A 23,800-nucleotide genomic window follows, 5' to 3' on the forward strand; every position below is an offset into this window, starting at 1 on the left:
CGCGGTGTGCGCAAACCAATCAACCGTCGGCAGAGGGAGACGGACGCGGAATGGGTCCAATCGGCGGCGCCGAGTGGAAATGTCTTCTCCGCCGTCGCTCCGGAAGGCACGAGCAGAACTTCCGGTTAGTGAGAGCGGGAGGGAGAAAGGGCGCGCGCGAGCGTGTCGGTTACGCGCCCCAGTTATTATTATTATTATTTCATTTACGTAGAAACCCCCCCTCTCCCCCCCCCGAAAATAGGTGAGGGGGGCGGGGAGAACTAAGCGCGTCCAGCAGGGCCGGGGGGGGGGAGGCGAATATAGGCGCCCCCAGGAAAGTCCTGAGAGGAATCTTCCCTCCTCGCAAAGGAGCAACTGATTCGCTCCCGTGACAAGAAACATTCGCGTTGCCTGGAGGTTCTCAGTGGCTGCCGGCCTGTGTTCATGTAACATACACAGCCATTCAGAACCTTAATAGTAAGAATTCACCCGTGTAATAATAATAAGATTAAGTTGAAATAGGCAGTAACATTTTTGTATATTTATATATCTCAGCCATTATTAACCTTAACAGTAGTAATGACTCATCCCTTGAAACGTTTAAAGTTAAAAATTATAAAAACAATAAAAAAGGTAAAGGGACCCCTGACCGTTAGGTGCAGTCATGTCCGACTCTGGGGTTGCGGCACTCATCTCGCTTTACTGGCCGAGGGAGCCGGCATACAGCTTACTAACCTAAACAGTACAGTAATAATTATAACAGCAGTTCGAAAGCACGTCAAAGTGCAAGTAGATAAATAGGTACCACTCCGGCGGGAAGGTAAACGGCGTTTCCATGTGCTGCTCTGGTTCGCCAGAAGCGGCTTCGTCATGCTGGCCACATGACCTGGATGCTGTACTCCGGCTCCGTCGGCCAGTAAAGCGAGATGAGCGCCTCAACCCCAGAGTCGTCCGTGACTGGACCTAACAGTCAGGGGTCCCTTAACCTTTACTTTTAAAAAATACGGCAGCCACTATTAGCCTTACCAGTACTATAGTAATGATTCTCCCTCATAATAACAATTTCAATTTAAGATATTTCAAATGTATCTATGTATGGGGAGCCACTATGGCTTCTCTACCCTGTGAGCCCTGGGTGTCTCCTACAATTGCTGAGGCTGGTCTGCCCAAGGCTGCCACCCTGTTTCCCTGGGGCTACAGGAACGTGTGTGTTGGTGGTGGCCTTCCAGGTGCTGCAGGGCCCCTCCTGCTTTCACCCCCCCCCCGTCTGGCTACTGGCCATACTTGAGGGGGAGGGGTGCCCATTTTAAGCCCATTTCTCCCTCCCCCAAGAATCCTAGGAACTGTAGTTCAAGAGTGCTGGGAATTGTAGCTGTGAGAGGTAAATGGTTTCCAGGATTCTTGAAAGGGTCAAATAATGTGCCTTACATGTTTGGCGTGTAAGTGGCTGATGTATTAAGTATGTCCTGCCTGTCCAAAATCTACTGCCCTTCAGTTTTACTGGATATCCTCTAGCAGAAGAACGAGGGGCCTGTGGCCCTTCAGATGCAGCTGGACTCCAGTCCCTATACAGTGGTGCCCCGCAAGACGAATGCCTCGCAAGACGAAAAACTCGCTAGACGAAAGGGTTTTTCGGTTTTGCGTTGCTTCGCTAGACGAATTTCCCTATGGGCTTGCTTCACAAGACGAAAACGTCTTGCGCTTTTTAAAAAAATCCGCTTGAAGAGGTGCAGTTGCGACAGACCGTGCTTCGCAAGACGAAAAACATCGCAAGACGAAAAGACTCGCGGAACGAATTATTTTCGTCTTGCGAGGCACCACTGTAATCCCTAGCCATGGTTCTTACTGGGTGATGCTGATGGGATGTGGGAGTCCTGCACCACTTGGAAGGCCACCAGTTCCCTAGCCCTGTTGTAGACACACTTGCCTGGGGCTAAGCTCCATCGAAACCTGTTCAGGAGACGCACACAAGGTTGTCTCCAGAGGAAAGGCCCCAACACTTAGTGCAGAGGACCAGCTTTACCTGCAGAAGGTGCCTCCTGTGTTCCATTTCAATAATTGTTACAAATTTCTGGGGCAACTTCATTATGCTCTACTTTTGGGGAACAGAGGGGCCTTTCTGAATCCTCCATCCCAGCCCAATGAAGGGTTCAGAAACACTCAAAAGCTTTCTCTTCTGTGACATTTCATGGGTCTTCCTACAGCTCTTGCCGTGTTGGAAGGCCTCTGAATTCAGAAAGCTATCTTTCGGAGTGTGACTACTTCGTGGGGTCTGCCATCTTGTCCATCTGTAAACCTGATCAAACTGAGGACAGTGGCATATCCATCCTGTAAGGTCAGTGTTACAGGACAACCATGACGCTGGCCTGAGCAGCAACACAGCTTTGGGTTCCCCCAGCCCCACCTTCAGGGCCACTTGGAGCCTCCTTCCCCACTGGATGCCAATGAACCTCCCTCCTGCCAGGTAAGACCGAGTACCAGCATTCACTTTATCCTTTTATTTCTGTTACTTTTGTGCAAACATATCCATACACCTTGTTAGAATAAGATTCTTGTAAGTGCTTTCTCCCTTATTGTCTACACCAGTGATGGCGATCTTTTTAGACACCGAGTGCCCAAACTGCAATCCAAAACCCACTTATTTATCGCAAAGTGCCAACACGGCAATTTAACCTGAATACTGAGGTTTTAGTTTAGAAAAAACAACTCATACATTAACATCTTTTGTCTTAAAAAAACCCCACAATAACAGTGCTTTCAATGATACAAACAACTTTTTTTTTTGAAAGGTAAAAGTTTGCATTTGGCATGCTTTTGAACAATTAATGTGATTTTTGCTGTTGTACACATGCTGATAATTTGCCTAACCTTGCTGAACTCAAGGTGGCTTACTCCCGAGTAGGAACAACAATCTGGCGGGAGGCCCTGACGCACCAAAAGTCGAGGCCTGGACAGACCGGCAGTTTCCCAGCATGAGCCCTCCTCTCCTCCTCCCCTCAGCGCGGCCCCGAGGGTGAAAATGGTGCCCTAGCAGTGCTGGGACCATGCTGGAAGCGGCCAGGCGCCCTTCAGAGCTGGAGCACCAGTTTCACCCCCTAGCTACGGCCCTGCTGGGACAATGGCGCACATGCCCACAGAGAGGGCCCTGAGTGCGCGCTCTGGCACACATGCCATAGGTTCGCCACCACTGGTCTACACAATATTGAGGCCTCAGAGGAAGCCATTTGGCTCTTAGCAGGGTTAAAAGATCCTGGCCCTTAGCATCCATCACAACCAGGTGGTGCTGTCCCCTGACACAGGGATGCCTGGGATTAATCTAGGTGGCCAGCAGGGGCAGAACGTGGCCATGGCAGCATCCCTGGCTTAGCCTGGAGAGAGGTGAGGAGAGTGGGATTTGCTTGCAACTCTTCAAAAGAGAGAATAGTAAGAGGACAATTGCCACCTGACACTCCCCCACGCCTGCATGCAGAGAATGCACCTACAGACTGTTAGTTACTGAGAGGCTCAGCTGAGCATGGCATGGAAGGGCAGGTCACATACAGGCTCTTCAAGGAGAGAGAAAGAGAGGCCAGGGCAATCTTGCTTTCATGTGCAGGCAGAGAAGGGCCAGGAGGCAACAAGACAGAGGGGTGAGGGAGAAGGGAGGGATCCTGGCATCCTGCCACTTGCTCTGGCCTGGATCTCAGGTGTTGGTGTTCGGAAAGGGGTCTTGCCTTCTGGAGCTCTGATGCAGTGAAACTCCCACCCTGCAAGGGGGGGGGGCAGGCAGAGCACAGACAGTTGTGAGGGCCAAGTCATTTCAACCAGCTCCCTCCCTGCAGGGAGACATTACATCCTTGGCTATTTCTCCCGCTAGCCCACATTCCTTGACTGCTGCCAAGACCCCTCCCCAGCTAACCAGAGGGCCCCCAAACACTGTCCCAAGAGACTCTCCAGGAGCAGCTTCCTCCTGCCATGTGGTTGCAGCTGTGGCTGTGGTGGCCTTTCCATGATCCAGCTGGAGGGGCAGTTGCAACCTGGAAAGCGGATGTTGAAGACCACCCTCTGGCTCTCCTCTCCTGTCCTGCTGACTTGCTCTCCCCCTCCCTGTGGCCTGTACAGCCAGCTGTTAGGGAGGGAGGAGCCAGGGGTGATCACTTCTCCTTCTCACGCCGGCTGGAGGTGAGGAAGTCGTTGCGGAGCAGGCGGTAGAAAAGGATGATGTTCATGGGAGTCATGACAGCCATGCCCACCGTGCTGAGGGTGTAGGTGTTGGGCGGTATGTTCTCCCGGTTGAGCACCAGCCAGCGGGTCATCCAAGCCAGGGTGGTGATGCGGAAGACCACGTAAGTGCCCAGGTTGAGCAGGCTGGTCAAGCGGTAGGAGGTGGTGTGGGCCAAGCCAGCCATCAACAGGATCGTCCGCAGGTGCAGGAAGATGGAGTTGATCTCCACCAGCAGGGCCACCATGGCGAAGCCCACAAAGCGGTGGACCAGGAAGGCGAAGCCGAAGCAGAGGATCACCTGGGAGAGAGGCAGGAAGGGAGCAACGGCCGTTAGGAAGCCAGCACCATCTCTGAAGGGTCTCTGGCTGAGGAAAAGGTCTCTCCCACGCCAGCTGTTAACTGGAGAGACTGCCATTGGAGATTGCATCCTCCATGCAAAGCAGACAGTCTACGCCCTTTCCTTCACACTCTCTGTCCACCTAGCCCAGGATTGCCTGCTCAGACTGGTAGCGGGTCACCAGACTCTCAGGCAGAGAGCCTGTTCGCCAGCTTCCTGACCCTTGTAAACTGGAGAGGCTGCCATTGGGGATTGAACCTGGGGCCTTCTGCATGTAAGACAGGTGTCCACGCAGTTATGCCCCTTCCTCTCCAGCTGCAGCAACTGAAGACGGCCAGCCTGGAGAGCCTGAGAGCGGATCAGCCCCAGCCAATTTCATGTCACATCGTTTTCCTACAACGAAGACTTTGGGGAGCAGCTTCGAGGTTGAGGCTGAATCCACTGGGTGAGGAAGGAAGGCAGGGCGCTTCTGGCTGGGGGAGAGGGTGAGTGCCTGTGACTGGGTCAATGCCAGTCAAGGGTGCTGCGGTGGATTTATTTAATTTACGGGATTTGTATCAGGCAAAAGGGCACCCACAGCAGCTTACCTACAGTCAATTAAAGTAAGACAGTCTCTGCCCATAGGCTTCCAATGTGAAAAGTACGACACATGAGGCCAAAGGGACAGGGAGTGGGAAGAGCAAAGCCAGGCACCAACTAAAACAGTTTGAATCTTCAGGTTTTTTATAAGGAGGTTTTAACAGCTGCAAGCAAAGCAAAGCAAAAACATGGCTTTCCCCTTGCATGGAGATGTGGCAGTGGTGCCTACATCACCTGTTGAATTTCTACCTGCCTTGCAGCTGTTAAAAGCAGTGGGGCCTTGTCCAAAAAAATTCTAGTGGCCAGCAAGAGGAGAAGCAGCCAGACAGCTCAGCACCTGAGGGAGGCAGGGAGAGGGAGGAGGATATTGGGATCACACAGCAGACAGACTCCTCCTTCTCTGTAAACCTCAGTGGATTGGGTAGGACTGCAGAGGAAGGAAGGGGGAGCTGCCAAGGTCCCCCTCTCTTAATGGGGGGGGTAAGAGATCCATTCTTTGGGGGGGGGGTCTTCTAGCTCTTCCCAGCAATGCTGTCCTCAGCACAGGCCCTAATGGGATTAGCTGCCCCCTGGGGATTAAGCTTTGTCTCTGCCTGAATTAGATGTATTATTTAAATGGCCTTTTGACCCATCTGGCAGCAGCTTCTAATGGGCTGGAAAGCCACCAGAAGGATGGAAGCCCAGTGAGGAGAGGTGCCTGCCTGGGGGGTGTGCGCACTGCCCCCCAACATACTCCAGACAGGCAGCTTAATCAGCGTGGGTCGAAAGGTTGTCTGCATGTGCAGAGACACTCCTGCCTTCACCACCACCTTACCTGCTGTGAGGCTGAACTGCCTTGGGACTGAAAACGGGGGCAAAGCCTTACGCAGGCTCCTTTCCTTGCCTTCTCTACCCCCTGCCCCCCCAGCTGCTCCTAGATTACTTACCATGCGCTCATCCCACCCCCCACTTCAAACTTCGCCCACTTGCAAAGGGACCGGGAGGAGCAGGAAGCACGTTTTCCTAGTAACAGGGTCTGAATGGGGAATGAGACCACCCAGCACATGCCGTCAAGCCCTGCACGTATCAGCTTGCCTGACCCCGCAGCCCCTGGCCTGAGCCAAGGGCTGCGCCAAGAAGCTGAGCTGCCAGAGACCATTGTTGGAGAGCCGCCAAGCATGGCACGCCCTGCCCTGCCCAGCTCCAAGGAGGCACAGGTCAGCTTCTCTTTATGTAACCTGCACAGCCCTCATTATAAAACACGCTCAGGGACAGGGCGGTTGCTGACAATCCTCGCCTAGCATCGGAACCCAAGTGCCTGCCGGATCAGGTGCCCCACGAGGATGCCTGCTAGCAGCACTCAAGCACAGGAGCAACTCGCCCTTCCTGTGGTTTCCAGCAACTGGCATTCAGGAATGCTCTGAATGTGGAAGGCAGAGCACAGCCATTGACAGCCCTCTCCCCTTCCATGAATTTCTCTAATCTTCTTTTAAAGCCATCCAAGTTGGCCATCCCTGCCTGCTGTAGGAGTGAGTGTGGTTCGTGAGGAAGGCTTTTCTTTATCCTTTCGGAATCTTTCAACATTCAGCTTCACGGGATGGCCAGGAGTTCTGGTGTTATGAGACGGAGAAGGGAGGAAACTTCTCCTATCTACTTTTCTACAGGCCATGCATAATTTTATAAACTTCTGCCATCTGGGGATTTGCCTGCCTGAAATCCCGGAGAGCCCTATCCCTGAACTAATTTGAGGCACCTTTGTTTCTCCTAGCCAGTTGGCTGGTGCCTGGGAAGTGTGGTGCAGGGGTGAGAGAGTTGCCCTGGGACCCAGGAGAGACCACTGGTGTGGGGGAGAGGTCCTCCCAGAACTCACCACAGAGTGGTGGAAGAGCAGTTCCCAGCACTGCTGGATCTTCTGGTGAAACATCATGTCGAAGAAGTCCTGCACGAAATAGCCTGAGGGAGGAACAGAAAAGAAAGCGTTGGCAGCCAGGCCCCTTCACACACACACACACACACACACACGACCCAATTTCCGAAATAATGGGAAATTTTGGAACAAGAGGGAGATAGACTGAAATTGCAGAGTTTTGAGAAATTAAAAAACAAAGTGCGAGACTGGCTTCATTATTATCAGATAATGGAGGCGTACAATTTGGACAAGAAAATTGGCTTCCAGGTGGAAAAATCAAAATTAGAAACAGAACTGCTAGAACCCAAAACTAAGATTTTGTCAAAGATGTATAACTTGCTGTTGAAATGGAATACACAGGATGAAATGGTGAAATCTGCTATGATTAAATGGGCACAAGATGTCAGACACAACATAATGATGGCTGACTGGGAACAGTTATGGACCACAGGTATGAAGTTTACGGCATGTAATGCCTTAAGAGAGAATATTATTAAAATGATATACAGGTGGTACATGACACCAGTCAAGCTTGCAAAAATCTATCATTTGCCCGATAATAAATGCTGGAAAAGTAAAGAAACTGAAGGTACATTCTTTCACCTTTGGTGGACGTGCCTAAGGATTAAGGCTTTCTGGGAGATGATTTATAATGAAATGAAAAGAATATACCTTTGTGAAGAAACCAGAGGCCTTTCTCCTGGGCATGGTCGGCCAAATGGTGTCAAAGAAGGACAGAACTTTCTTTATGTATGCCACAACAGCAGCAAGAATACTTATTGCAAAGTATTGGAAGACACAAGATCTACCCACTCTGGAAGAATGGCAGATGAAGGTGATGGAGTACATGGAATTGGCGGAAATGACTGGCAGAATCCGAGACCAGGGAGAAGAGTCGGTGGAAGAAGATTGGAAGAAATTTAAAGACTATTTACAGAAATATTGCAAAATTAATGAATGTTAGAATGATGTCAGAATGAAGTTAAGTGGTTTAAGCAGCAATGTTATAAAGGTGTATGTAAAAATGGATTGTTAACAGGTGAGAATCCAAAGTTATAATATATTATGTTATAGGACTAAGATAAAAACAAAGAGGGAAAGAAATTGCTGAATTAACTAACTGAATTGGAATACAAAAAAGGGAGGCGTGAGGAGGTCAGGGAAACAAGGAAATGAATGTAAGGTATGGAAAGACTGATTTTTTTAAAGTGTTTTTTTATCTTTTTTGTATTTTGTATTTTTTCTTTTATTTTTACTTTTGTCTTTCTTTTTCTTCTTTTGTTTAATTCATGTAATTCTTTTCTTTGAAACCTTAATAAATATCTTTTTTTAAAAAAAAAAAGGAGGGGAGTGTGCAGAGCTTGGCCTCATGCTCCTCCGAGGACTGGCGTGTGTTAAACTTTCCACAGATTAAATTATGAAGATGCTGAAGAGGCTGGAAAAAAGTCTCCAAATTCCTGGCTCCAGACTCCTTCCACCCTACCCCACCTCTGACTGCTTAGTTTGCAGCGGTCAGATTCAGCCCATGCTAAGAACATGCATACAGGGAGGGGAAGATGGCCCTGCCTGTCTCTTCAGCTCCCCAGGCAAGCAGATGCCTGGGCGTTTCCCCCTCACACCCGATAGATAAAGATCCCCCCTCCTAGTTCTAACGTCTCCATTCAGGGCCAGAGGCAGGGAACACGGCTGGCAAGGGCTGTTTGCCCATGTTTCCCTGACTGCCGTTTCCTCAAAAGCTCCCAGCCTTGCCCTTTGCCCCCCTTGTAAAAAACAACAACAGGGCCTCTTCGGGACAAGTCTAGAGAAGGCCTCTCGCTCCCCCTTCTCCTCTCCAAGGTGACAGCCTCTGATCCCAGCAGCCTGTCCCGGGGGCTGGCAGCTCAAAGCCACTTTCCTCAAGCAGACTTCACCAACCTGGTGCCCTCTAGATGTCTTAACATTCGCCAGGCTGGCAAACGCTGCCCTGATGAGCATGGTTGCACCATGCCACCTGAATACTGCCTCAGCACCTGCACAGGTTCAGAGGCGCTCTTGCCTGTATTCTGTGACTGAGTCCTGGGATTTAAGCTCATGATCCAGGTTGAAGCCATAGCTGCCCCAGCCCTCTCACAGCTCAAGGACAAACCCCACCAGCAGAGCCTGCAGGATCACTCGCACAAGGGATCCATTCCGATAGATTGGACCTGCCTGCTCTTACGGCCTTTAGTTATAATTTGCGAAAACTGAGTTTCTGGTTGCGGCATAATTTTAACTGCCGGATGCTGTGCTTATATGTTGCTTTAAAGGTGATCTTCCTAAGCTGCTTTGGGCATGTTTTAAGACAGAATCCCATGCATCAAATAAATGATCTATGGAAACACAGGATTCTCCACCCACTTCTGTCAAATGCTAAGAAGATGAAACCCCTCCAGGCCCCCAGATTGTTCACTGGGACGTCCTTCTCCCCGTCGACATGGGCACGAGTGCGAAGAGGCCAGTCCTGAGTGCCACCAGAGGGATCAAGGCAGGTGAAGACACACAGCCAAAAAATAAAAAGAGGGTTTTTTTGCCAATAGGGGAAGGCAGCAGTCTCAGCAAGGCTGGCAACCGCAAGGCATTTCCATGTCCCTTTGGCTAGGACTCTGGGACTTGGAATAACAACACCCCACCCCCGCCGACTATTTTAAAAGTCACATGAGAAGTGTTCCTGTTCCTCCTCGTGGCATCCCCTGCCTCAAGAGTATCTGGCAAAGAAATCTCATAGTGCTGGGTGGGGCATCTCCACATCCAGGAATCTAATTCCCCCAGGCGGGTGCCCTGCTCTCTCCTGATCCAGAAGAATGTCTGTTGGAGCAAAAGACCGGAGTGTGGGGAGAGAAAGAGGCCATGTGGCCCAGCTCTGGAAGGCCTCCCCCCTCCCAAGCCCCTTGGGCCACTCGCATCTCTCCCAGGCCCCATCCTCAGGGACCTGCGGTCAGGTGTGATGCTGGAGCCTGACTTGAAGAGGAGGAGTGAGAAGTCACTCACTGGCTATGCGCTCAAGAGTGTTGCGTGGAACCTCCAGGGTCAGAGGCAGTCTACCACTGAACCGCTGGGGAGAAACAGCAGGCGAGGCTTGCCACCTCTGTGCCTTGCTTTGCAGGCTTCTGTCGTGGAAAGTAAACCAAAGCAAATGTCCCAGTGACTTTCCCCGTTTCCCTGCTATCTAGAGGAAGCTTAGCATGCTATATCCTGTCAGTGGTGGGGAGGCATAGCCAGACATAGCCCTGAAACGGGTCTGCTGCATGGGCTGAGGCTGGGGCGTGGCCCAAGGGGGGCTTTGCATGCGCTTCAATGACTCTCTGTCTCTTGGGGGTGGGCAGCGAGGCTGAACTCTGCGGAGAGGAATTTGCTGTGGCGGCAGCAGCAAGGGATGAGAATGGGCTCGTTTGTTTGCCCCCAGGTCACGTGGCTGCCAGAGGGAAGTGGCGAGAGGCGCACCCAGGAGATAGCCTGGCACCAGCCGCTTCCCGCCCCCTGGGTCAGCTGCTGAGGCCGCAGCCCCAGGGGACAAAGGCAGGCAAGCAGAGCAGCCATTGAAAGGGAAGGCTCTGGGGGCACCGAGGCAATCTTTCCCACACACGTCCTTCTGTGGCTTCCTTGGGTCCAGAGCGCTGTGTTCAGCTTCCAGGGCCCATTTTCAATCCCACTTCAGCTCTGGGACCGGGGAATCGTGGGCAAAGTGCCTCTGGGTGCGCACAGAGTGCCAACCACTGTGCTCACCGGGTGCGGCTTCACACACTCCCTCCCGCCCGTCTTTTATGGTCAGCGTCTAGGAGGAGCGGAGGTCGGCTGCAGGCGGGGACCCCTCCTCCTGCGCTTGCTCCTTCTGGCGGCCACTCACCCACGGAGATCCCGAGCAGGTGGTGCGCGGCGGGCAAGTGGGTGTCGATGAGGTCCTCCGCCATCTGCGGGTGGAAGTAGAAGCTGGAAAAGGAGAGAGAGAGCCGTGAGACGCCTGAGCGGGCGCTGTCCGGTTTTCCCCCAACTCCGCCCAGTCTCTCGGCCCCCCGACTCACCCGAGCAGCGCCCACGAGCCACTAAGCAGACTGTGCGCCAGCGAGGTCCAAATGTTCCGCCACTTCCAGCGGTTGCGCTGCGCCGAGGGCGGCGGCGGCACGAGGCGCTCCAGGCCGCCGTTGAGCAGCCGGAAGGCGACCACCGACCCCCCCAGGACCAGCAGATCCATCGAGGGGCTGCCCGCGGGCCGCGAGCCCCGCCGATCCCGCCCGCAGCGCCCCAGAGAACTGCCCCCGACGGCGGCGCCTCCAGCTCCCTTTGCGCCCGGGCGCAGCAGCCGGAGCAGGAGCCGCCGGACGAAGCGGGCCCCCGGGCGCGCCTCCCATTGGCTCCTCGGCCAGCCCGTCTCCATGGCGACGGGCACGCCCCGACGGGACGGGAGGGGGCGCTGCGGGCGGGATCAGCGGCGGCAGAAGTGACGCGGCCGGAGCGACTTGGTCCTGTAGGGTCCGGTTCCCGGCAGAGAGCAACGGGAGGGCTGCGCGGAACTCGCCGCCCACAAGCAGCAAAGCGCAGCTGGGCAGCGGCAGGACTACACGGGGATCGCTTTCCAGCGGGGAAACTGGGGCAGGGAGGCACGCCCTGGAGCAGCAGCGTCAGCCGCGTTGGATGCCGTGGTGGGGTCCTCCGACGTCCCATTCCTCGCCAGCAAGGACCCAACCGGTCAGGAATGGGCACGGTCAGCGAGGCGCTCCTCCGGCGCGCGCACAGAGCACCACCGCTAGGGTGGCTCGGGTGGGCCTCGCAGAGAGCCCCCCGGGAGCGGGGCGAGGGGCCTCCGGAAAAGTGGACCCGGGGAGGGGAGGGGTCTGCCCACCTAGTCATTTTGAAAATGCTTAACAACCTACCAACATAATTATATTCATGTCTAATTTGTAGATATGGCTCGTTCTCTCCATCTAAGAGTGTTGTTGTTTAGTTGTTTAGTCATGTCCGACTCTTCGTGACTCCTTGGACCAGAGCACACCAGGCACTCCTGTATTCCACTGCCTCCCGCAGTTTGGTCAAACTCAAGCTGGTAGCTTTGAGAACACTGTCCCACCATCTCGTCCTCTGCCGTCCCCTTCTCCTTGTGCCTTCCATCTTTCCCAACAACAGGGTCTTTTCCAGGGAGTCTTCTCTTCTCATGAGGTGGCCAAAGTCTTGGAGCCTCAGCTTCAGGATCTGTCCTTCCCTTGAGCACTCAGGGCTGATTTCCTTCAGAATGGAGAGGTTGGATCTTCTTTTTCCATGCATAATTTTTATTGGTTTGCAGAAATCAAAGCACAAAATAAGCTGTATCAATATTCATATCATTCACCAAAAAAAAGATAAAAGACTTCCTTCAGTCATTCCACGAACCGTCCAAAATAACAGTAAACAATATATCCGCGTTTCCATGTTTGTAATGCCTTAAGTCATTCTCATTCTTCCATTTTCTTTTGGCATTACCCTTTACCTCTTACAGAGCACCTCTGAAACCAACAAGTGTTATCTGTTCATCGATTAGGCTTTCCAGATATTTCGTAAAACTTTCCCAATTTTTAACAAACCTCTGATCTTTTGTGTATCTAATTTTACCTGTCATCCTGTCCATCTCCACATAGTCTAATAGTTTGGATCTCCATTCCTCCATTGTCGGTACACTCTCTTGTTTCCAATTTTTAGCTATTAGGACCCTTGCTGCCGTTGTTGCATATTGGAACAGTTTGTAGTCTTTCTTCTTTATCTCCTTTCCTACCAAACCTAGCAGAAACGCCTCTGGTCTTTTGGCAAAGGTGTATCTTAGCATTTTCTTCAATTCATTATATATACTCTCCCAAAACTCCATGACCTTTCGGCATTCCCACCACATATGGTAGAAGGTCCCCTCCCTTTCCTTGCATTTCCAACACTTGTTACAGGATCCGTACATTTTAGCTAGTTTAACCGGAGTCAAGTACCAGCGGTAAAACATTTTCATTAAGTTCTCTTTGAGTGACACACAAGCTGTAAATTTAAGATGTTGTTTCCAGAGTTTTTCCCACTCTTCTAAATAGATGTTACGACCAAAATCTCTGGCCCAGTGTGTCATTACCGCCTTGACCTCCTCGTCAGCTAAGTTCCAGTCCAGTAAGTATTTGTACAATTTCGATAATATTTTTGTGTTATTCCCCAAGATCTCAGTTTGAAATCTGGATTTTTTGTCGGCGTAGCCTTTATCTTTAATGTCTTTCCTAAACATATCGTTTATCTGGTGGTGGTGTAGCCAGTCATATACTAGAGATTTAATCTGCTCATACGGCCTTATTTTCCACTTTCCTTCCTCCTTCATTAACAGTTGTTCATAGGTTGCCCAGTTGGCTCCCATATTAATCTTTTTGATAGCCATAGCCTCTAATGGAGATAACCATTGGGGTGTTCTGGGTTCAAGCATATCTTTATACCTTTCCCAAACCTCCAACAGAGGGCCCCTAAATATATGATTTCCAAATCCTTTGTGGCCCTTCTTCCGCCCATACCACAGATAGGCGTGCCACCCATATCGGTTATCGTGGCCCTCTAGGTCTAACGCTTCCCTGTCTTCTAGTTTTATCCATGTCTTCACCCAACATAAACAAGATGCCTCGTAGTATATTTTCAGATCCGGTAGGGCGAAGCCTCCCCTTTCTTTAGTATCCGTCAAAATTTTAAACTTTACTCTCGGCTTCTTCCCCTGCCAGATGAATCTAGAAATCTCTCTATGCCAAGCTTTGAATAACTTTGTATCTTTGATAATCGGGATATTTTGAAAAAGGAATAAAATTCTTGGTAGTACCGACATTTTAATTGTGGCTATTCTGCCATAACTCCTTTCCATACCATTTCGTAATTGTTTTTAAATAAGTCTATATTTTTTGGCGTTACCCATATCCCTAGGTATTTCACCTTCTTTGTTACATCTATTTCTATTTCTCTTTGTAATTTCTCAATTTCATCTGCCTGCATATTTTTAACTAATATTTTTGTCTTCCTTTTATTTAGTTTAAAGCCTGCCACTTCCCCGAACTGGTCGAATTCTCTGAGTACCTCTTTCGTTGAATCTAATGGATCTTCCATTGTTACGACCAGGTCGTCTGCAAAAGCTTTAGTTTTGTGTTCATGTTGGCCGACCCTGATACCTTTAATTCCTTTGTTATCTCTGATGGAGTTCAGTAAAACCTCTAATATCATTATGAATAACAGTGGGGACAGTGGGCATCCCTGTCTTGTTCCTTTAGTTACTGTTAATTCTTCCGTCTCTACATTATTTATTATCAGTCTTGCTCTTTGTTCCGTGTATATTGCTTTTATCCCATTGAAGAATTCAGTACCTACTTCCATATGGTCCAATTGCTTCAACAGGAATTCCCAGTTCACGTTATCAAACGCTTTCTCAGCGTCTACAAATAGCAGTAAACCTTGTTTGTCACACCTTTCTGTTAGGTATTCTATAATGTTTATGATGTTTCTTAAGTTGTCTTTCATTTGCCTTCCCGGCAAAAAACCGGCCTGGTCTCTATGGATACTTTTTACCAAAATAACTTTAAATCTTCTAGCTAAGACTCCCGCAAAAATCTTATAATCTATGTTTAGTAAGGAAATCGGCCTGTAATTTTTAATTTGCTCTAAGTCTGTATCTTGCTTTGGAATTAAAGTGATCAATGCCTCCTTCCACGTCTCCGGTATTTCTCTTTCCTTTAAGATGTTGTTCATTACTTCTTGTAGTGGATTCAGCAGAACCGATTCCATCTCTTTATAGTATCTACTAGTAAACCCATCTGGGCCTGGGGCTTTCCCATTTTTTAAATCTGTTATTATTGCTTTTATTTCCTCCGCCTCGATTGGGGCGTTTAATTTCTCTTTGTCTACTGCGGTAATCTTATTAATGTTCTTGGCTTTAAGATATCTCTCTATTTCCTTCGTCTGATTCCTTTCTATATTTCTAAAAAGTCTTTCATAGAAGTCCATAAAGGCTCTCCTTATTTCTTTAGGTTTGTTTACCTCTACTCCTTCCACCACTATCTTGTTTATTGTATTTTGTTCCTTTCTTTTTTTCAGCTGCCAGGCTAATAACTTCCCTGTTTTGTTAGCGTGTTCGAAGTTCCTCTGTCGCAATCTTTTAATTTTCCATTCTATCTCTCTATTTATCAGCATTGTATATTGGGATTGTAAGACTTTAATGTTCTCTTTTATTTTCTTATTTTTTGGGTTTTTAATCAATTTCTGCTCGTTCTCTGCTAATTGTTGTATAATTTCTTTTTTCCCTTTTTCCCTTTTTTTATTCTTAATTGCACTCTGTTGAATGAAAAAACCCCGCATCACCGCCTTTCCTGCATCCCATACCACCTTTGGCTTTATATTATTACCTAAGTTATCTTCGAAATATTCTTTTAGTCTGTTTTGGGCCTTTTCTACTACCTCTTGGTCATCCAGCAGATAATCCTTCAGTTTCCATCTGATTAATCTGCTTTCTTGCCCTTTCAATACCATTTTTATTGGGTTATGGTCCGAGATTGTTCTGGCCTGGATCTCCACCCGTACAGATCTTGGGACTAGCTCTTTCGAAATCCATATCTGGTCTAATCTTGATGATGAATCGTTAGGTTCTGAGTGGAAGGTATATTGCTTTTCTAGGGGGTATTTGAACCTCCAAATGTCTAATAAGTTGCAGTTTTGGGCCAGAGAGAAGAAAGTTCTGGGTAATTTCCCTTCTTTACTCTTTGTATCCCTCAATCTGTCCAGTTCTAACGACACCACGCCGTTCATATCTCCTAGTAGTATAATTTTCTGATCGGTGTAGTCAGATAGCCTTTCTTCCAACTTCCCATAGAATTCTGACTTATTTACATTGGGCGCATATATTCCAACTATTATTATCTTTTCTCCCTGCCAAATTATTTGTACTGCTGATATCCTTCCTTCTTCATCTTTGAATAAATGTTTCGCTTCAATTTTTTTATTTGTATAGATAACCACTCCCCTCTTTTTACTCTGGTCTGAGGATATAAATTCATTCCCCAATCTTTGATTGATCAGAGTTCTTTTATGTTTCCTCGCTATGTGTGTCTCTTGGAGACAGATGACATCCAAACCTTCCTTCTTCAAAATATGCTCGATTCGATTCCTTTTTCCTTTATCATTCATCCCATTAACATTCCAACTAAACACCTTTAGCGCCATTACGGTTTAATTATGAGGAAGGAAAAAAAATAAAAAGAAAAACAGCTATTAATTCCTTTTATGCTTCCTCTTCAGTCCCTCCTCCCCCTCCTCCCCCGAGCCCCCCGCCCCCCCCAAATCCCCCCCCAATCCCGACCCCCCCCTCTACCCTCCTCTCTTTGCGGTTTTAGCTCTTTGTATTTCCTTAAAAATTTGTCTGTTTCTCCTGGATTTGTCAATTTTTGTCTCTTACTCCTATATGTAAAGGAGACGCCTTCAGGAAACTCCCATTTAAACTCAATATTATTCCTTTTGAGTATCTGTACCAATTCTTTATAGGAGTCTCTACGCTTTAAAAGCCTGACAGGAATATCTTTGAAAATTATTATGTTGTTTCCTCCAATATTAAATCTTTTCTCTCTATTCTTGTGTAGAATCTTATTTTTTATTTCCTTATCTTTGAATATAATTAGGCAGTCTCCTACAAATTTTTTATTTTTTGGGTTCTTGGCTTTCAACCTGAAGGCCGATTGTATTGCCTTTTCTACCTCTTCTAATGGTATCTCCAGCCAGAGGGCTAGTTCTGTTGATAGTTTTTCCTTTATATTTTCTCCCTGAGCTTCAGGTATACCTCTCATCCTAAGATTAGCCTCCCTCTGTCTTAGTTCGTTCATTGCAATCCAATCTTTCAAGTCTTCTTGACTTTTATTCAGATCCAGTATCTCAGTTTTGATTCTTTCTTCCTCACGTCTTACTTCTTTCAATTCTACTTTTGTCTTTTTCAGACCTTCCTCTACTGCCTGTGTCCTCCTAAATACCTCTTTCATTTGACTTTTCAGTTCTTTAACTGTTTCGTCTAGCTTTTTGTCCACTTCCCCAATTCTGTGTTCTACTTGTTCTAATTTACGCTCAACACTTTTCTCGCTCTCTTTTATCTCCGCAAACATTCTTAGTATCTCTGCTCTAAAGTCCCCTTCTTGCTTTGACCCCTTCCTGTCCACTGGCGTTCCCCCTTCGGGTCTTTTCCCAGTATTTGACATTCTTAAATTAAGAAGATAACCAGAACTTAAAACACAATATGGTTACAGCACTCCAGAGTAGTTACCAGTTCGCCTATTTGGCCCCGGCCCTCAGTTTTTAACAGTCTTTATATTACACAGAAATCGGCTTGATTAACAGTCATTTGAGAGTCTTTAGGTTGCGTGGAGGTTGGCTTATTTCTTTCGCCTCGTTGCGTCCTTGGGGAAATCCGAAAGAGTCTTAGAGTCTTAAAGTTCCAAAAAGTTGGAGGATCTTGTGTACGCTATATGGGGTGTAATTTCAGTCAACACATTCGACACAATGAGTTCTTAAAATTTTTCCAGGAATTAGTTTTGCAATTTATGAATAAGGGATTTCTCCGTCAAAGATCCCCAGTCCGTTCTGTTTGCAAAAAACCATAGGTAGGAGAAGTGAGAGAAAGGGGGGGAGGGAGGGGAGAGGGGGAAAGGGAGATCCGGGGGGACGGGTGCAAGACTGCAGGGGTGGTAGAGAGCACAGGAGGGAAGATAGGGTCAAAGAGAAAAGTTTCAATCGCAGTAAGCGCTCTGACCGCTAGGTGGCTCTCTCACTCTCTGCTAGTTTTGGAGGTAGGCACACCTCATAAATAAACTGAGTAATCCGACAGCACTGAGTAAAGGATTATTTCTAAATCATACCCCGTCGTTGAGCAATCGCCAGGAGTTGGGAGACACAAACACACCCAACTCTTCACTGTTGTATCAGGAGACGGATGGAAACACACCCACAGAGTTTTATAGATCAGGTACGTCTATGTTGCTGATTTGCGGCTATGTGCGTTTTCCTCTCGCTAATGGCGCCGCTGGCGCTTCACTTCCGCTTTCCCACTGGGCTTTACGCAATGGGGATGGCGTTCCAGCGTCCCTTTTAGTTTTTACAACTGGTTTTGCGTTAATAACTTCATCTTCTGTTCCCTGTTTAAACACCTCTTTTTTGGAGAGGGTCCGCTGTTTTTATATAAAAGTCTTTCAGGGAAACAAAATACACACTAGTGGCGGCTCAATACGCTTGTCTCCGCTCTGCAGTTTCTCTGCGTTTCCGCCGATTCCTGGTAACGGCTGAACCCTGTAGCTTTGGTTTTTCTCTCCCCGGGATTTTAGTTTTAAAAGTTTTGAATTGTTTAGCCTTCGCTTTAAGCCCGTTCCCGGGTTCCTTGCTCTTGGAAGCGGAGCGCTAATCTCCGGCGAGGACTGGGCTGTCCGCTGTTTGGGGGGGAGGAAATGGCTGCCTAGGACCGGTTGTTCAATGCTCAACGCCGCTGTTCTCCTCACCTTGCAAGGCTGCCTGACAGCGGTGCGAGCCGGTCTCAGCTGGCTCCCTGTGCCTCCGGACACCCTCCGGACGTGTTTCTGGGGTGCTCTCGCCCTCTAGCACCCCCTTTTCCCCCCGTTTGTCGGACTGGGTTCGCGCTCCTGGCCGAATCCCTTCTCGCACCGGAGACGCGCGCCACCGGAAGTCCGAGGTTGGATCTTCTTGCAGTCCATGGGACTCTCAAGAGTCTCCTCCAGCACCAGAATTCAAAAGCATCCATTCTTCGGCGATCAGCCTTCTTTATGGTCCAGCTCTCACTTCCATACATCACTACTGGGAAAACCATAGCTTTAACTATACGGTCCTTTGTTGGCAAGGTGATGTCTCTGGTTTTTAAGATGCTGTCTAGGTTTGTCATTGCTTTCCTCCCAAGAAGCAGGCGTCTTTTAATTTCGTGACTGCTGGCACCATCTGCAGTGATCATGGAGCCCAAGAAAGTAAAATCTCTCACTCCCATCTAAGAGTAGATACCTTGAAATTAACAGACCTCAGGATATAATGCCCATTCATTACTTTGACACTGAGTACAGCCTGTAACAGATTGAGAAAAATCTGTGTTGTTTTGACTGAGCAAAGGCGCATGTAAATTCCCTCAGGCACCAAACTGCGTGGGAAGCGTTGCTAAAGCGGACACCATGCCAGCCTGTGCCAATCTGGTGCCAATCCCCCACATGCTTTGGACCACAACCCCCATCACTCCCAGCCAGCGCAAAACGCTCTGTTTGGGGGCAAAAGGGAGGGGGAAACAGGCAGTTTTGTCTGCCCTCTCCCAGACTTGGACAATGTTGGTGGCAGAAGAAAAGGTGAAAAAGAAGAAATAAAATCAGCACAAAGCTTGGGGTGAGGGAGCCCAGTGCTCTTAAGGGGATTCAGACCTACCTCTCTCCAGTCATCCAATACCGGGGATGCCACCAGCCGGTGTGTGCATATGAGAAAGTGGGAGGGCACACTTTGAGTATGCGCTCTTCCCCACAGGCTTGGCCAAGGGCCAGAGGGCCAGAGCTTAGTGACAGAGCACCTGCTTTGCATGCAGAAGTTCCCCAGATCACTCTCAGAGAGCATCTCCAGGAAGGGCTGGGGGAAGGAATCCCTGTTTGAGGCCCTGGAGAGCCACTGCTGCCTGTGAGTGTGTAGACAGTACAGAGCTAGATGCATCAATGTTCTGAGGTAGAAAGCAACTTCCTACGTTCCTAAGGCTAACAGCCCTCCAGAGAATGCCTGCCTAATCTTTGTCCACTGACACAGCAAACTCATTCCGTAGTCTTGGGCGCCATCCTTTGCCCCATGGCCATGCTTTCCCTTGGGTTCCCCCCTCCCCATCACTTACTCTGCAACTTGTAGGGGAGGCCGGGCCAGAAATTTTCTGCCAATGTTTATTAAGCTATGCCTTTCTTTCTAAATTGACACCTAACCTCTGGCAACGCTAATTTTATGCACTCTTCGTGCTTCTCCAAGCGATACCAGAGCCAGTCAAGTCACTCTCGGGTCCCTGTTGCAACATCAGACTTGCAGACTTTGCTCTGCACTCTTTCCGAGTCCTAATAAAGGACTCATCATTCATTAGAGAACCAACCTGTTGCATCTTTGGTCCTCTGCCCAGGACTTGCCTCTCCCTTTTTCTTGCTGACTCAGAGGCTGTTCTCACCAGAGAGCAGGATCTTGCCCATCTCCCTATCTGCCTGCTGGGTCCCCTCCGCATCCTCCATCAGACAGGCCTGTACACCTTCTTCACATCTGCTGGTCTATACAAATGAAAGTTTTGCTGGTTGTTTCATAAAATTTATCTGCCACTTGATTATTAAAAAAACACCTCAAAGCTGGTTTACAGAAGAGATAAAACAATGAAATTATTACTAAGAAAATATAGCAGCAATAAGTTAAGAAATTTGAAAAGCTAAAATAACAAGGGATTAAAAACGGATCAAAACTCACATCAACGTTCCAAACATCTGGGTAGGCTTGTCGAAGCAAAAACATTTCTAGCAGGTGCCGAAAAGAGTGCAGCGAAGGCACCTGCCCGGTTTCAATAGGCAGGGAGTTCCAAAGCTTGTAGGGGCAGCGGAGAGATGGTTTGCAGTTAGGCCCCAACAGCCTGGACTCGAGTATTACTGTTTGCCTCCCCCAACTTGGAAAGGAAGAAGATTGAGACTGCAAGTCCAAGAAGAAGTGTCCTTGGCTGGGCTGGCTTTGGGAAGGGTCCTCGTAGCTCAGGGGCAGAGCACCTGCTTGGCATGCAGAAGGCCTGGGCTCAGTCCCCAGTGGCATCTCCTGGGAGGACTAGGAATGGCTCTCTTTCTGTCAGCGTAGACAGTCCTGAAATGGATGGAGCAACTCCTGCCTCATTGCATGTGATGTAGGAGTTGCCAAGCCTCTGCCACACCCAGGCCAAGCTGCTCATTACCCCATGGGCAGTCTGCACACTCCCTTTCTGACACCTTGATTAAGGAGCTCCAGAAGCTCCTCTCCAGGTCTCAGCCCTCCGGAGCAACAGGGGTGCCTCTGGGGCCCCCAGTTTCCAGCAGAGCAACAACCGTGGAGGAGCTGTGCATTGGCGGCAGGAGGTGAGAGGAGGAACTGGTTGAAGAAGGCGGCTGCCTCTCTTCACACCCACCTTCTCTCCCAGGAGAAGCCGGGAGGGAGGGAGCCACAGGCGGATCAGCTGAGCTCCAGGGAAACCGAATCCAAGGCCGTGAGTACTTGCTTTTGCCTCGCTGGCACTACCACAGGCCACCTCCCTGGCAGTACAGGCTGAAGGAGGTACAAGGGATGGGGCTTCCCTCCAAGTTTGAAGGGTGGCTGGCCAACATCTGATTCCCCCCCCCCCTGGGGACAGAGAACCTGTCTTGCCTTTGGGAGGCTGCTGCTTCCTCCCTGGCCTTGCCTGCTGGGCTCTCCGCAGCCAGCCTGGGCTCATAGCTAGGGGCGAGGAGGATGCTGAGGGGATCTGGAGGGCAGCCACCGATGTTTCCCTGTGCTCTGTTGGAAGGGTCTCTGGCAATGAGGAAGACCTTTCCCTGCCTGCCACAATCCTAGCTTAGGTGATCAGGCCGGTTGTTAGAAGGCAGCATCTCAAGTACTCAGGGGTGGAATGTCGCCTTGCAAACAGAAGGTCCCAGGTTCAATCCCCAATGGCATTTCCAGGTGGGGCTGGGAGAGACCCCCTGCCTGAAGCCCTGGAGAGCAGCTGCCAGTCATTGGAGACACTATTGAGCAAGATGGGCCAATGGTCTGACTTGGTATAAGGCAGCTTCCTATGTTCCTATGCACTGTCTCTGGCTTGTAACAGCAGCCATTGAACCCTCACAACGCTCCTTTGAGGTAGGCTGAGAGAGAGAGAGAGAGAGGCTGGCTGGCTGAAGGTTCTCCAGTCAACAGATAGACATTTGAACCCAGATCCATCCAATCCAAGCCCAATTGTTAGCCTATCCAATGGTGCTGACCTAGGGGCTGATGGGAGTGTTGAATGGTTTCTTTAAATGTAAAGGTTCATCATTGTTCCACTCCATGTGTATGTCTTTAAGGGGCCGGAGCAAGGGCCAGAGAAAACTAACGAGACCCAGCTTTACAGCTGTGAAACGTAGCAGGTGCTGCTGAGTTGTATTTGATTAAGGCGTGTCAGCATCTGGGTGTAGTATATAAGGAGCAGCACCTAGCTCTCCCATTACCCTGGGGGATGGGTTGGTGGTTGGGTCTGGTTTGTTGATGTATTTATAGTGTAAATGGAGTTTTTGTTTTTCTTATTAAAACCTTCTTTAAGTTATTTTTGAGTCCTTCCTTTTTAATGCATGATCTCCCCAGCAAGCTCTCTGCAGCGCTACTATACTGCAAAAAGCCAACATCTTTGGTTATGGGCCCAGCTGCTGAGTGGATGACTGCATATTTTTGGACTCTGAGAAAGGTTTGAAAACTCCTTCTCCTGTTAGCGTAGTTTTTGTGGGTCTGGAAGAGTTCCAGAATGGTTGACCGGGTTCCTGAAGCTGAGAAGGCTCTGGTCTTCCCACAGCTAACAGATGAGAACTATAGTTTATGGTCTTTTCGGGTGGAGGCGCTTTTGACCTCTAGAGAAGTATGGACCTATGTAACTGATGACCCTCCTGACCCTGTAACTAATGCTTGGTCGAAAGGTGATGCAAAAGCCAGGGCGATAATTAATTTGGCAGTCAGCGACCAGCAAGTAGTCTATATAAGAAATAAGAAAACTGCCAAAGAAATGTGGGACAGTCTTGCAGCAGTGCATGTTAGAAAAGAGTCAGCATCTGCATTGACGTTTTTCAAGCAGTTGTACCAGACGAAGTTGCAACCTGGTGGTGATTTGGCAGCACACTTGAGACGTCTGGAGGCAATACGCGGCGAGTTAATTCGAAGGGACATGGAGATACCTGATATTCAGTATGTTTTTATCATCCTTTGTTCCCTTAATGAGGACTTTGATGGTATAGCTAGCCAGATATCTGCCGTTCCACCAGCACAATTAACTGTGGAAGGGGTAACGGCAAGATTAATGGGCGAGTTGGATAGAAGGGAGGCTTGTACCATAAGCACTCCTGTTTCCAGAAAGAATGAGGAACGCCATATGCAAACCTGTGGTGATACAACTGCATTTAAAGCTGCAAAGCGTTGTTGGTTCTGCAATAAGCAAGGACATTTTGCAAGGGACTGCAAATCCAAAAGAAAGCAAAGTACTCCCAAGCCTGTTTCTGTTCGTAAATCACGGTCATCAGCCCAGCAGCCGGCATCGTATAGTAGAGACAGAAACGAGCCGCGAGCTTTTCACGCTCGGACTAAAGATCGTAAAAGAATTAAAGGTGCCAAGTGGAATTCTTTTATTGTCGACTCAGGTGCATCTCAGCACGTCTGCAATGATCGAAGCTTGTTTATTTCTTTCGAAGAGGAAATTGGTAATGTACATTTAGCCAATTCACAGGTCCTGCAGTCGCTTGGCAGAGGTACCGTTAAACTTGACTCTTTAAACATTACAATAGCGAACTGCATTTACTGCCCGTCAGTGGACAATTTATTGTCAGTAAGGTGCTTTGCCCATCAAGGCATAACTGTACGTTTCTTAAAGTCTATGTGTGAGTTTTTCGAGGGGAACAAACGTCTATTGTATGCCCGGGAATCTGATGGTTTATATAGACTGTATTTTCGCACCTACTCCCAATCGCCTATAAATTGCAGAGCAGCACAGTCAAGCCAGGGGTTGAGGAATGTAAGGCCACATTCTGGATGTGTCCACATGGCGCACAGAATTCTGGGACACCTGAAT

General features: G+C 48.9%; 2 protein-coding genes across 8 annotated transcripts in view; one reads left to right on the plus strand and one right to left on the minus strand.

Annotated features, from left to right (window-relative positions):
- The first annotated feature begins 47 nt into the window (after positions 1–47).
- LOC308574496 (apoptosis-inducing factor 3-like) overlaps positions 48–23,800 on the plus strand; it is a 37,989-nt gene continuing 14,236 nt past the window's right edge. Inside the window, exons 1-2 of one of the 7 annotated variants that reach the window (XM_081172381.1) lie at positions 48–124; positions 2,184–2,443. Coding sequence is in view for 1 of the 7 variants with exons in the window: in XM_081172378.1 (XP_081028504.1) it covers positions 4,818–4,965 (148 nt within the window). In the remaining 6 variants the exon portion in view is untranslated. The other 6 variants (XM_081172380.1, XM_081172382.1, XM_081172378.1 and 3 more) reach the window with 6 other exon arrangements.
- On the minus strand, positions 2,463–11,392 carry TLCD2 (TLC domain containing 2). Its single transcript, XM_081172398.1, has 4 exons — positions 11,025–11,392; positions 10,850–10,932; positions 6,949–7,031; positions 2,463–4,481 (listed from the first exon to the last, which is right to left on the minus strand). The coding sequence occupies exons 1-4, from the start codon at positions 11,375–11,377 to the stop codon at positions 4,113–4,115; spliced, it is 888 nt and encodes a 295-aa protein (XP_081028524.1). The 5' UTR covers positions 11,378–11,392; the 3' UTR covers positions 2,463–4,112.

The sequence above is a fragment of the Podarcis bocagei genome (genome assembly GCF_964188305.1).
Source record: "Podarcis bocagei genome assembly, chromosome: 15".
In the NCBI taxonomy this organism is placed as follows: Eukaryota; Metazoa; Chordata; class Lepidosauria; order Squamata; family Lacertidae; genus Podarcis; species Podarcis bocagei.

Excerpts from the sequence above, each read along its gene's own strand:
- TLCD2 (XM_081172398.1), bottom strand. The coding sequence starts at position 11,377 with ATGGAGACGGGCTGGCCGAGGAGCCAATGGGAGGCGCGCCCGGGGGCC. Across the intron at positions 10,933-11,024 it reads GGCTCGTGGGCGCTGCTCGG|CTTCTACTTCCACCCGCAGA; the intron begins GTGAGTCGGGGG and ends CTCCTTTTCCAG. Across the intron at positions 4,482-6,948 it reads TGCTCTTCCACCACTCTGTG|GTGATCCTCTGCTTCGGCTT; the intron begins GTGAGTTCTGGG and ends CCTCTCTCCCAG.